Here is a 13,859-nt window from a genome sequence, read left to right on the forward strand (position 1 = left end):
AAAACATAAATTATAAAAAAAAGAAGCAAGGTGGAGGTGCAGTAATTTAAAAAACAAATCTATAAGGCTTGAACGAATAGCTCTGGAAATAGATTTTCCTATTGTAGCCATATTAAAGTAAATCAATGGATTCTTTATGCAGCGTATTATCCTTTAAAATTGCCCACAATTGAGATTTTTAAATCTAATTTACATTTTGATGATTGCTCATTCATTGGGATGCAAAAATTTCTCTCAGTATTGTCAGTTATTTCATAAGAACATAAGAACATAAGAAAATGCCATACTGGGTCAGACCAAGGGTCCATTAAGCCCAGCATCCTGTTTCCAACAGTGGCCAATCCAGGCCATAAGAACCTGGCAAGTACCCAAAAACTAAGTCTATTCCATGTAACCATTGCTAATAGCAGTGGCTATTCTCTAAGTGAACTTAATAGCAGGTAATGGACTTCTCCTCCAAGAACTTATCCAATCCTTTTTTAAACACAGCTATATTAACTGCACTAACCACATCCTCCGGCAACAAATTCCAGAGTCTAATTGTGCGTTGAGTAAAAAAGAACTTTCTCCGATTAGTTTTAAATGTGCCCCATGCTAACTTCATGGAGTGCCCCCTAGTCTTTCTACTATCCGAAAGAGTAAATAACCAATTCACATCTACCCGTTCTAGACCTCTCATGATTTTAAACACCTCTATCATATCCCCCCTCAGTCGTCTCTTCTCCAAGCTGAAAAGTCCTAACCTCTTTAGTCTTTCCTCATAGGGGAGTTGTTCCATTCCCCTTATCATTTTGGTAGCACTTCTCTGTACCTTCTCCATCGCAATTATATCTTTTTTGAGATGCGGCAACCAGAATTGTACACAGTATTCAAGGTGCAGTCTCACCATGGAGCGATACAGAGGCATTATGACATTTTCCGTTTTATTCACCATTCCCTTTCTAATAATTCCCAACATTCTGTTTGCTTTTTTGACTGCCGCAGCACACTGTACCGACGATTTCAATGTGTTATCCACTATGACACCTAGATCTCTTTCTTGGGTTATAGCACCTAATATGGAACCCAACATTGTGTAATTATAGCATGGGTTATTTTTCCCTATATGCATCACCTTGCACTTATCCACATTAAATTTCATCTGCCATTTGGATGCCCAATTTTCCAGTCTCACAAGGTCTTCCTGCAATTTATCACAATCTGCTTGTGATTTAACTACTCTGAACAATTTTGTGTCATCTGCAAATTTGATTATCTCACTCGTCGTATTTCTTTCCAGATCATTTATAAATATATTGAAAAGTAAGGGTCCCTATACAGATCCCTGAGGCACTCCACTGTCCACTCCCTTCCACTGAGAAAATTGTCCATTTAATCCTACTCTCTGTTTCCACGAAAGGACATCGCCACCTATCCCATGACTTTTTACTTTTCCTAGAAGCCTCTCATGAGGAACTTTGTCAAACACCTTCTGAAAATCCAAGTATACTATATCTACAGGTTCACCTTTATCCACATGTTTATTAACTCCTTCAAAAAAGTGAAGCAGATTTGTGAGGCAAGACTTGCCCTGGGTAAAGCCATGCTGACTTTGTTCCATTAAACCATGTCTTTCTATATGTTCTGTGATTTTGATGTTTAGAACACTTTCCACTATTTTTCCTGGCACTGAAGTCAGGCTAACCGGTCTGTAGTTTCCTGGATCGCCCCTGGAGCCCTTTTTAAATATTGGGGTTCACATGATCAACTCATTAAGGGGAAAAACTCATAAGGCAAGACATACATTAGATTTGTTATTATGTGGCCAAGAGGTGGCACAAACAATAGCAAGTATTATAAGAGAAGTAGTAGTATAATCAGATTATTTGATCTATTTTTCAATGATTAAAAGGTGGAAAAAGAGGAAATTAAATATATTAAAAAGAAAGATGAAGCACTCCACTGTTGATATGGAACAATTCAAATCATGTTAGTTACCTAAAATAGAAGAGGCAAATTGGGAAACTGCAACCAGAGCCTGCTCCTTTCCTGGGCTGTCTGGGATGAAAAGACTGAGACATATCGAAAGGCCGAGTCCTCTGAAAGATCAACCCTCTGTAGGGAGCCCCGGAAACAACTCCTCATAGCAGAGGGGCGCTGCAATACATCTTATCCTCCGGCAACCGGGGAACTGGAGACTCAGCCCCACTTACTGGCCAGTTTCTCCAACTTGTTCCCAACAAGAGCGAGCCTTTAAAAGACATTTTCGTAAGATTAGCTTTGAAGGCCGCATCAGCTAACCAATTTCGCAACCATAGTTGACGCCTGGCCGCTACCACCGAAGCCACTCCTCTGGCAGAGGTACCGACCAAATCACAGCGCGCATCTTCCAGAAAGGCAGTAGCGGGTTCCATAACTGCTCTGGAATTCACCCCAGAATCATCAATTTCCTGAGAGAGAAGCAGACAAGAATGGGCCACAAGAGTGCAACAGGAAGCAATCTGTAAAGTCATTGCCACCGCTTCAAAGGCTTGATTAAGGATAGACTCAATCCTCCCTCCATGGGGATAATCGTCCGCTTAGAGACGGCACAGACCAGCGCATCCATTTTGGGAAGACGTAAACACTCTCTCACAGCTGGATCCAGGGGGAACAGGCCTTCCAGTGTCTGATCCCCTTTGAAATTTGCCTCCGGGGCGTCCCATTCAAGATCAATCAATTCATGAATGGCATCCATAACAGGGAAAAACAAGAGGCTTTACACAAGGAAACCAAAATGGGACTCTTCTTTGGTTCAGACATGGAATCTATACCAGGAACACCCAGCTTCTGCAAATTCTGTGGAGCGGGGCCCACTGAACTGCCATCTGTTGCGGAGAAGTCAGTCAAGGGGGTTCCAAGGTCTGATGAACCTCCAAACAAAGCCATAACAAAACCATCATCAGGATAGGAGGACCCTAGCTTAGCAAAATCAGAGGAAGACAATTCTCCCTGAGTGTCCAAACAGTGCTGAGACAGGTTAGAAGCCATGTCAGGCTGAGAAGCCCGGATACGACAGGCAACACAGAGAGAAAGGCGCTTGGTATTCTTGTTCACCGGCGCCATAGTGGCGGTGAATGTGTATCCAAATGGCTTGTGCTCAAAAATTTATGTGCACAAAAATTAGGCACCCGTATAAAATAAGTGCTGCTCAAGCCACATGCACAACTTGTGTGCGAAGCCTTGCACGTATTATCAGCATAAAAAGTTGTGCATGCAAAAGGCACACCCAAAACTGAGCACACAGCGCATACGCAGAGCCAACATACTGCGCACACCAATGCCCTGTAGAGGGCAGAAAACACGCACAGAAGCATGTGAAAAATGTCGCTGCCATGGCTTACCAGACAGTGTGCAGGCAAGAAGCCTAAACTGCGGGGCCTAGCCCACCAGGAGCCGCTCAACGCACCAGGCTGCCAGTTCCCCTAACCCCAACAGGCGTGGGAACGTCATCAGAACGACACACCTAGCACGGAGAAGAAGTCTGTCTCTGTTTTGGAAAGTAAAAACATCTTCCACTCTTTTTTTTTTAACTTACCGGAGCTCAGTGCTTACCGGCTGAGTACAGAGACGGTCTTCAGCTGCAGGGGGAAAGGGTATCTGCCATCATCGCCATGCTCCTGTACCCACTGCCTTTAAGATGTACAATCAGCTAAGTGCACGCCAGGAAATCCAGCTACCAGACCAAGGCCCACATGTGAGGGACCACGGAAATCACCTCAGGAATTCTCAACTGGGGGAGGGACATCTGGTATCACCGCAGGAGCACGGGGCTTTTCCTCATGGAATTTAAGATTCTCCTTCCAAAATCTGAAGCAATCCCCATAGGGAGTTGCACATCCACCATTTCCTGGAGACAGAGAATACTGGCAGGCTGTAGTCACTGCAGGAGTATATAAACTGCAATGTCAGCTTCCTCCGTCTCCATCTGTCGGCAGGGGAGCATAACCCACTGGTCCTGAGTCCATCTGTCTACACAATTTCTACAGCATTATGGGATGCCCCGTGCTAACCCTTGGAAAATAAAATCCATTCTTTGAAAGATGCATTACCTCTTACTGAAAAACTACAATGATGTTCATCTCCTCAGATTAGTACTAGTCTTATGTTTTGTATTCATCCCGAGCGGCGGGAAAGGCAGGATATTAAATTGAAAAAGAAATTGTTGTGATTCTGTCACAGCTAATGCATTGCATTAACTTCTCAGTCAGGTTACTCTAATGTGATATTAGTCCAAGCAATCACTGGCATAGCATCCACAATCGGGTCAGACATTTGGTGGCAATATTGCAGGCCTCAGTCTGTTTCAGAGTTCAGTCTATTCCACCCTCCAGCATTAAGCACAAGCGCAGGAAAGGCCTCATAAACCACTGAAAACTTTGGACTGCTACGTTCAGCTTCAGTTCCTCCCTCTCTTCAGGCAAATCCCTGCTGTCCTCTCCCCAGCTCACTGCACCAGCCAGTTTTAGACTTTGATCTGACTTACCCTGATTGCAAAACTGGTTTTATATTCATCCCAATAAGCATTTCACCAGTGGTGTCAAGACAGCTGCCCCAAATGCAGCTCAGCCGGGGAAGCAGAATGGGGCACAGCCCCTCCTCACAGGAACATGAGCTTTGGGGTGTTTATGAAACTTGCCCTGGGAGTTAGACCCACGGTGCATAATAGTCCTAGGGCACAGTACGGCATTTGTCACTTCCCCACATACTTATATACTTTTCCAATTCAGAACAAGCCTTTCCATGTCTCATTCCCTCTGCATCTCTGAACTGTGCATACGCATACAGATCTGTGAGGGGGTGAGTGTCTCTCCCTGGTGTGTATGTGAGGGGATAAGGATCTCTCTCCTTGGTGTGTGAGGGGTTGAGTGTCTCTCCTTGGTGTGTGTGTGTGTGTGTGTGTGTGTGTGTGTGTGTGAGGGGGTGTCTCTCCCTGGTGTGTGTGTATGTGTGACAGGGTGAGTGTCTCTCCCTGGTATGTGTGTGTGAGGGGGTGGGTGTCTCTCCCTGGTGTGTGTGTGTGTGTGAGAGGAGGTAAAGGTTTCTCTCCTTGGTGTATGTGTGTGAGGTGGGTAAAGGTCTCTCTCCTTGGTATGTGTGTGTGTGTGTGTGTGTGTGTGTGTGAGGTGGGTAAAGGTCTCTCTCCTTGGTGTGTATGTGTGTGTGTGTGTGTGAGGGGGTGTGTGAGGGGGTGAGTGTCTCTCCCTGGTGTGTGTGTGTGTGAGAGAGAGGGTAAGTGTCTCTCCCTGGTGTGTGTGTGTGTGTGAGGGGGTGAGAGTCTCCCCCTGGGGTGTGTGTGAGGGGGTAAGGGTCTCTCTCCTTGGTGTGTGAGGGGGTGTATCTCCCTGGGGTATGTGTGAGGGGATAAGGATCTCTCTCCTTGGTGTGTGAGGGGTTGAGTGTCTCTCCTTGGTGTGTGTGTGTGTGTGTGTGTGTGAGGGGGTGTCTCTCCCTGGTGTGTGTGTATGTGTGACGGGGTGAGTGTCTCTCCCTGGTATGTGTGTGTGAGGGGGTGGGTGTCTCTCCCTGGTGTGTGTGTGTGTGTGTGTGTGTGAGAGGAGGTAAAGGTTTCTCTCCTTGGTGTATGTGTGTGAGGTGGGTAAAGGTCTCTCTCCTTGGTGTGTGTGTGTGTGTGTGTGTGTGTGTGTGAGGTGGGTAAAGGTCTCTCTCCTTGGTGTGTATGTGTGTGTGTGTGTGTGTGTGTGTGTGTGAGGGGGTGAGTGTCTTTCCCTGGTGTGTGTGTGTGTGAGAGAGAGGGTGAGTGTCTCTCCCTGGTGTGTGTGTGAGGGGATGAGTGTCTCTCCCTGCTGTGTGTGTGTGCGAGGGGGTGTGTGAGGGGGTGAGTGTCTCTCCCTGGTGTGTGTGTGTGTGTGTGAGGGGGTGAGTGTGTCTGCCTGGTGTGTGTGTGTGTGTGAGGGCATGAGTGTCTCTCCCTGGTGTGTGGGGGGGGGGGGTATGTGTGAGGGGGTGATGGTCTCTCTCCCTGGTGTGTGTGTGTGTGTGTGTGTGTGTGTGTGTGTGTGTGTGTGTTTGTGTGTTTGTGTGAGGGGGTGAGAACCTCCAGGGTAGCTTTCTCTGAAATGCTCCCTGTTCCACGTGCAGGTCCCCAGAGGCAGGCAGAGCTCCGGAGTCTCAATGCGTGGATGAGATGATGGTGCAAGGAAGAAGGATTCAGTTTTGTTAGGAACTGGGGAACCTTTTGGGGAAGGGGGAGTCTCTTCCGAAGGGATGGGCTGCACCTTAACCAGGGTGGAACCAGACTGCTGGCGCTAACCTTTAAAAAGGAGATAGAGCAGCTTTTAAACTAGAACAAAGGGGAAAGCCGACAGTCGCTCAGCAGCGCATGGTTCGGAGAGAGGTATCTTTAAAGGATACTAATGATGCATTAGAATTAGGGCATCCCGACAGTGAGGTTCCAATAATTAGAAAAGTAGTCCAAGTGCCTGTAACTAAAAACTCACCTGAGCTAAAAAATTCTAACTTATCCCTATCAATTAAAAGGCAGAATGAAAATACAAACAAAAAACAAACTTTGAAATGTTTGTATGCTAATGCCAGAAGTCTAAGAAGTAAGATGGGAGAATTAGAATGTATAGCAGTGAATGATCACATAGACTTAATTGGCATCTCAGAGACATGGTGGAAGAAGGACAACCAATGGGACAGTGCTATACCAGGGTACAAATTATATCGCAATGACAGAGAGGAGCAGTCGGGAGGAGGTGTGACGCTTTATGTCCGGGATGGCATAGAGTCCAACAGGATAAACATCCTGCATGAGACTAAATACAAAATTGAATCTTTATGGGTAGAAATCCCTTGTGTATCAGGGAAGACTACAGTGATAGGGGTGTACTACCGTCCACCTGGTCAAGATGGTGAGACGGACAGTGAAATGCTAAGAGAAATTAGGAAAGCAAACCAAATTGGTAGTGCAGTAATAATGGGAGACTTCAATTACCCCAATATAGACTGGGTAAATGTATCATCGGGTCACGCTAGAGAGATAACGTTCCTGGATGGAATAAATGATAGCTTTATGGAGCAATTGGTTCAGGAACCGACGAGAGAGGGAGCATTTTTAGATTTAATTCTCAGTGGAGCACAGGACTTGGTGAGAGAGGTAACGGTGGTGGGGCCGCTTGGCAATAGTGATCATAATATGATCAAATTTGATTTAATGACTGGAAGAGGAACAGTGTGCAAATCCACAGCTCTCGTGATAAACTTTCAAAAGGGAAACTTTGATAAAATGAGAAAAATTGTTAGAAAAAAACTGAAAGGAGCAGCTACAAAAGTAAAAAATGTCCAAGAGTTGTGGTCATTGTTAAAAAATACCATCCTAGAAGCACAGTCCAGATGTATTCCACACATTAAGAAAGGTGGAAAGAAGGCAAAACGATTACCGGCATGGTTAAAAGGGGAGGTGAAAGAAGCTATTTTAGCCAAAAGATCTTCATTCAAAAATTGGAAGAAGGATCCAACAGAAGAAAATAGGATAAAGCATAAACATTGGCAAGTTAAATGTAAGACATTGATAAGACAGGCTAAGAGAGAATTTGAAAAGAAGTTGGCTGTAGAGGCAAAAACTCACAGTAAAAACTTTTTTAAATATATCCGAAGCAGAAAGCCTGTGAGGGAGTCAGTTGGACCGAGGGGTTAAAGGGGCACTTAGAGAAGATAAGGCCATCGCGGAAAGATTAAATGATTTTTTTGCTTCGGTGTTTACTGAAGAGGATGTTGGGGAGGTACCCGTAATGGAGAAGGTTTTCATGGGTAATGATTCAGATGGACTGAATCAAATCACGGTGAACCTAGAAGATGTGGTAGGCCTGATTGACAAACTGAAGAGTAGTAAATCACCTGGACCGGATGGTATACACCCCAGAGTTCTGAAGGAACTAAAAAATGAAATTTCAGATATATTAGTAAAAATTTGTAACTTATTATTAAAATCATCCATTGTACCTGAAGACTGGAGGATAGCAAATGTAACCCCAATATTTAAAAAGGGCTCCAGGGGCGATCCGGGAAACTACAGACCGGTTAGCCTGACCAGTGCCAGGAAAAATAGTTGAAAGTGTTCTAAACATCAAAATCACAGAACATATAGAAAGACATGGTTTAATGGAACAAAGTCAGCATGGCTTTACCCAGGGCAAGTCTTGCCTCACAAATCTGCTTCACTTTTTTGAAGGAGTTAATAAACATGTGGATAAAGATGAACCGGTAGATGCAGTATACTTGGATTTTCAGAAGGTGTTTGACAAAGTTCCTCATGAGAGGCTTCTAGGAAAAGTAAAAAGTCATGGGATAGGTGGCAATGTCCTTTCGTGGATTACAAACTGGTTAAAGACAGGAAACAGAGAGTAGGATTAAATGGGCAATTTTCTCAGTGGAAGGGAGTGGACAGTGGAGTGCCTCAGGGATCTGTATTGGGACCCTTACTGTTCAATATATTTATAAATGATCTGGAAAGAAATACGACGAGTGAGATAATCAAATTTGCAGATGATACAAAATTGTTCAGAGTAGTTAAATCACAAGCAGATTGTGATAAATTGCAGGAAGACCTTGTGAGACTGGAAAATTGGGCATCCAAATGGCAGATGAAATTTAATGTGGATAAGTGCAAGGTGATGCATATAGGGAAAAATAACCCATGCTATAATTACACAATGTTGGGTTCCATATTAGGTGCTACAACCCAAGAAAGAGATCTAGGTGTCATAGTGGATAACACATTGAAATTGTCGGTGCAGTGTGCTGCGGCAGTCAAAAAGCAAACAGAATGTTGGGAATTATTAGAAAAGGAATGGTGAATAAAACAGAAAATGTCATAATGCCTCTGTATCGCTCCATGGTGAGACCGCACCTTGAATACTGTGTACAATTCTGGTCGCCGCATCTCAAAAAAGATATAATTGCGATGGAGAAGGTACAGAGAAGGGCAACCAAAATGATAAGGGGAATGGAACAACTCCCCTATGAGGAAAGACTAAAGAGGTTAGGACTTTTCAGCTTGGAGAAGAGACGACTGAGGGGGGATATGATAGAGGTGTTTAAAATCATGAGAGGTCTAGAACGGGTAGATGTGAATCGGTTATTTACTCTTTCGGATAGTAGAAAGACTAGGGGGCACTCCATGAAGTTAGCATGGGGCACATTTAAAACTAATCAGAGAAAGTTCTTTTTTACTCAACGCACAATTAAACTCTGGAATTTGTTGCCAGAGGATGTGGTTAGTGCAGTTAGTATAGCTGTGTTTAAAAAAGGATTGGATAAGTTCTTGGAGGAGAAGTCCATTACCTGCTATTAAGTTCACTTAGAGAATAGCCACTGCCATTAGCAATGGTTACATGGAATAGACTTAGTTTTTGGGTACTTGCCAGGTTCTTATGGCCTGGATTGGCCACTGTTGGAAACAGGATGCTTGGTCTGACCCAGTATGGCATTTTCTTAATTTCTTAGGTTCTTAGTGTCTCTCCTGTGTGTGTGTGTGTGTGTGTGAGGGGGTGAGTGTCTCTCCCTGAGGTGTGTGAGGGGGTGAGTGTCTCTCCCTGAGGTGTGTGAGGGGGTGTGTGAGAGGGGGTGAGTGTCTCTCCCTGGTGTGTGTGTGTGTGTGTGTGTGTGTGTGTGAGGAGGTGAGTGTCTCTCCCTGGTGTGTGGGTGTGTGTAAGGGGTTGAGTGTCTCTCCTGTGTGTGTGTGTGTGTGTGTGAGGGGGTGAGTGTCTCTCCCTGAGGTGTGTGAGGGGGTGAGTGTCTCTCCCGTGTGTGTGTGTGTGTGTGAGGGGGTGAGTGTCTCTCCCTGAGGTGTGTGTGTGTGAGGGGGTGAGTGTCTCTCCCTGAGGTGTGTGAGGGGGTGAGTGTCTCTCTCTGAGGTGTGTGTGTGTGTGTGTGTGAGGGGGTGAGTGTCTCTCCCTGAGGTGTGTGTGTGAGGGGGTGAGTGTTTCTCCCTGAGGTGTGTGTGAGGGGGTGAGTGTCTCTCCCTGGTGTGTGTGTGTGTGAGGGGGTGAGTGTCTCTCCCTGGTGTGTGTGTGTATGTGAGGGGGTGAGTGTCTCTCCCTGAGGTGTGTGTGTGTGTGTGTGTGTGAGGGGGTGTCTCTCCCTGAGGGGTGTGTGTGTGAGGGGGTGAGTGTCTCTCCCTGAGGTGTGTGTGTGTGTGTGTGTGTGAGGGGGTGAGTGTCTCTCCCTGAGGTGTGTGTGTGTGAGGGGGTGAGTGTCTCTCCCTGGTGTGTGTGTGTGTGTGTGTGTGTGTTTGTCTCCCTGGTGTGTGTGTGAGGGGTTGAGTGTCTCTCCCTGGTGTGTGTGTGTGTGTGAGGGGGTGAGTGTCTCTCCCTGGTGTGTGTGAGGGGGTGAGTGTCTCTCCCTGAGGTGTGTGTGTGTGAGGGGGTGAGTGTCTCTCCTTGAGGTGTGTGTGTGAGGGGGTGAGTGTCTCTCCCTGGTGTGTGTGTGTGGGGGTGAGTGTCTCTCCCTGAGGTGTGTGTGTGTGTGTGAGGGAGTGAGTGTCTCTCCCTGAGGTGTGTGTGTGTGAGGGGGTGAGTGTCTCTCCCTGAGGTGTGTGTGTGTGAGGGGGTGAGTGTCTCTCCCTGGTGTGTGTGTGTGTGAGGGGGTGTCTCTCCCTGAGGTGTGTGTGTGTGTGAGGGGGGGTGAGTGTCTCTCCCTGGTGTGTGTGTGTGAGGGGGGGTGAGTGTCTCTCCCTGGTGTGTGTGTGTGTCAGGGGGTGAGTGTCTCTCCCTGGTGTGTGTGTGTCAGGGGGTGAAGGTCTCACTCCCTGATGTATGTTCATTTCCCCATGAGAGTGTGTGAGGGGGTGAGTGTCTCTCCCTGGTGTGTGTGTGTGTGTGTGAGGGGGTGTCTCTCCCTGAGGTGTGTGTGTGTGAGGGGGTGAGTGTCTCTCCCTGGTGTGTGTGTGTGAGGGGGTGTCTCTCCCTGAGGTGTGTGTGTGTGTGAGGGGGTGAGTGTCTCTCCCTGGTGTGTGTGTGTGAGGGGGGGTGAGTGTCTCTCCCTGGTGTGTGTGTGTGAGGGGGGGTGAAGGTCTCACTCCCTGATGTATGTTCATTTCCCCATGAGAGTCTGTGTATGAGTGTGAGGGGGTGAGTGTCTCTCCCTGGTGTGTGTGTGTGAGGGGGTGAGTGTCTCTCCCTGGTGTGTGTGTGTGAGGGGGTGAGTGTCTCTCCCTGAGGTGTGTGTGTGTGTGTGTGTGTGAGGGGGGGTGAAGGTCTCACTCCCTGATGTATGTTCATTTCCCCATGAGAGTCTGTGTATGAGTGTGAGGGGGTGAGTGTCTCTCCCTGAGGTGTGTGTGTGTGTGAGGGGGGGGTGAAGGTCTCACTCCCTGATGTATGTTCATTTCCCCATGAGAGTCTGTGTATGAGTGTGAGGGGGTGAGTGTCTCTCCCTGAGGTGTGTGTGTGTGTGAGGGGGGGGTGAAGGTCTCACTCCCTGATGTATGTTCATTTCCCCATGAGAGTCTGTGTGTGAGTGTGAGGGGGTGAGTGTCTCTCCCTGGTGTGTGTGTGTGTGTGTGTGTGTGTGTGAGGGGGTGAGTGTCTCTCCCTGAGGTGTGTGTGTGTGTGAGGGGGGGTGAAGGTCTCACTCCCTGATGTATGTTCATTTCCCCATGAGAGTCTGTGTATGAGTGTGAGGGGGTGAGTGTCTCTCCCTGAGGTGTGTGTGTGTGTTAGGGGGGGTGAAGGTCTCACTCCCTGATGTATGTTCATTTCCCCATGAGAGTCTGTGTATGAGTGTGAGGGGGTGAGTGTCTCTCCCTGAGGTGTGTGTGTGTGTGAGGGGGGGTGAAGGTCTCACTCCCTGATGTATGTTCATTTCCCCATGAGAGTCTGTGTGTGAGGGGGTGAGTGTCTCTCCCTGGTGTGTGTGTGTGAGGGGGTGAGTGTCTCTCCCTGGTGTGTGTGTGTGAGGGGGTGAAGGTCTCACTCCCTGATGTATGTTCATTTCCCCATGAGAGTGTGTGTGTGTGTGTGAGGGGGTGAGTGTCTCTCCCTGAGGTGTGTGTGTGTGTGTGAGGGGGGGTGAAGGTCTCACTCCCTGATGTATGTTCATTTCCCCATGAGAGTCTGTGTGTGAGTGTGAGGGGGTGAGTGTCTCTCCCTGGTGTGTGTGTGTGTGTGTGAGGGGGTGAGTGTCTCTCCCTGAGGTGTGTGTGTGTGTGAGGGGGGGTGAAGGTCTCACTCCCTGATGTATGTTCATTTCCCCATGAGAGTCTGTGTGTGAGTGTGAGGGTCCTGCCACCGGGTTCTGCGGAGGGGGCAGGTTTCTCACCTGGAGAGATGCTTCAGGATCTGCTTCTTAATGAGCCCGGCCATGGCAGCCTCTGTGCGGGCCGCTGGATCCGCTGCGCGCTCGCCCTTCCTCCCGGTCCTCCGTCTCACGACACCGCCATCACCCGCGGACCGCGCAGCGGAGGCGCGCAGCGCAGAGCCCGCGTGAGAGACGGGGGCGCGCAGCGAAGAGCGCAGGTGAAACGACTGGGGCGCGCGCTGAGACCGCGGCCCAGGAGACAGGAACGCGCACGAGAAGAGAACACGGCCGCTGGAGCTGATGACGTATTAGTAAATGACGTAAGGGGCGGAGCTTCGATACTGCCAGGGGAGGGCTGAGCAGGTAAGATTTGCGCTGAGAGAAACCTGAAGCTCTGCCGAGGGGGCGGGGCTAGCAGGATTTCCATAGAAACAAAGGCTTGGCTCCCTGGCGAACCCTGCTGACAAGCACAGGAGGGAGGAGCTTGCCTGTGACGGAAGCCTCTCCCTTCCCAGCCCCCCACGTGTCCCTCCCTCCCTCTCCCACAGGCAGGGATGTGGGCGCCGGCCTCGGGCGCCTCATTTTCATCTTCATGCGACGACTCCCAAATTTGCCTTCTGTACCAGACATTTCACAGGGGGGGGCTCTCTGAGCACCAATGACTTTGAGGGGGAGGCAGAGGAAGGGTTCCCCCCACTGAACCCTGGGGGGAGGGGTACCCGGGCTATACCCCAATGACTTTAATATTGGGGGAGGGCTTTTTATTGCTTTATTAATGAAGACTTTTTTTTTTAATGTGAGGAGTTGGAGCCATCGCAAGTGGCGGCCCTGGGTTAAGCCAGGGGTCAGCACTGACCCCCACTCAGCTTTTCTTTTTGCCGCTGCATTTTTTTTCCGGCTCTTTAAATGTAAGGGAGCCTTGGGATCTGCGTTAGGGTCCCGGTGCTCTAATGTTACATTTAATTAAATTTGAAAAGCTGTTGTTTTATCGCGGCTGATCACTTTTTTAGTCAGCCGCGAAAAACATATTTGCAATAAATTTCCTAGTAATGAGCTGCTTTGCATGCATTTTATTCACGCATGCAAAGCAGCACATTGCAATAGTGGAGGCTACATGGTCGGGGCCATGCATAATATCGTGTGATGTATGCTGTTTAATGTTCGTTAGAGCACTACTGTATCTTTAGTTAGTGTGGCAGTCGAAATGCACATGAAGGCCTACTGGTGAGATGGCTCCTTGTACAATTAACACAGTGCAAAACTAAAGTAGTTGGGCAACCAGATTATTTTTTCTGGTCCGCCCTACTCCATAATTTGGAATTCTCTCCAGGAATTATATCTGGTAAACTAATTAGAAGGGAAGATAAAGGTGTTCTGATGATGGAGCATATTTGGGGTGGTGGGGAAATTCTCACCTTTGACCACTTAATGGAGAAATGTGGTCTTTCTGTTTCTCCTATTTGCAAGTAAAACATTATGGGCCCGATATTCAAAGCCAGTTCAGCACTTATTTTGCCGAATAAGCAGGACTTTTGCAAACGTAGCAACTGCTGAATATGCACTACATTCAGCGGCTG

General features: G+C 47.8%; 1 protein-coding gene across 1 annotated transcript in view; it reads right to left on the reverse strand.

The window, feature by feature from the left end:
* UHRF1BP1L (UHRF1 binding protein 1 like) overlaps positions 1 to 12,595 on the reverse strand; it is a 373,911-nt gene extending 361,316 nt beyond the window's left edge. Inside the window, exon 1 of the mRNA XM_029597381.1 lies at positions 12,304 to 12,595. Within this exon, the coding sequence (XP_029453241.1) occupies positions 12,304 to 12,347 (44 nt within the window). The 5' untranslated portion in view covers positions 12,348 to 12,595. The remainder of the gene's footprint in view (positions 1 to 12,303) is intronic.
* Between the last annotated feature and the right edge of the window lie 1,264 nt (positions 12,596 to 13,859).

This window comes from Rhinatrema bivittatum, chromosome 4 (genome assembly GCF_901001135.1).
Source record: "Rhinatrema bivittatum chromosome 4, aRhiBiv1.1, whole genome shotgun sequence".
Lineage (NCBI taxonomy): Eukaryota > Metazoa > Chordata > Amphibia > Gymnophiona > Rhinatrematidae > Rhinatrema > Rhinatrema bivittatum.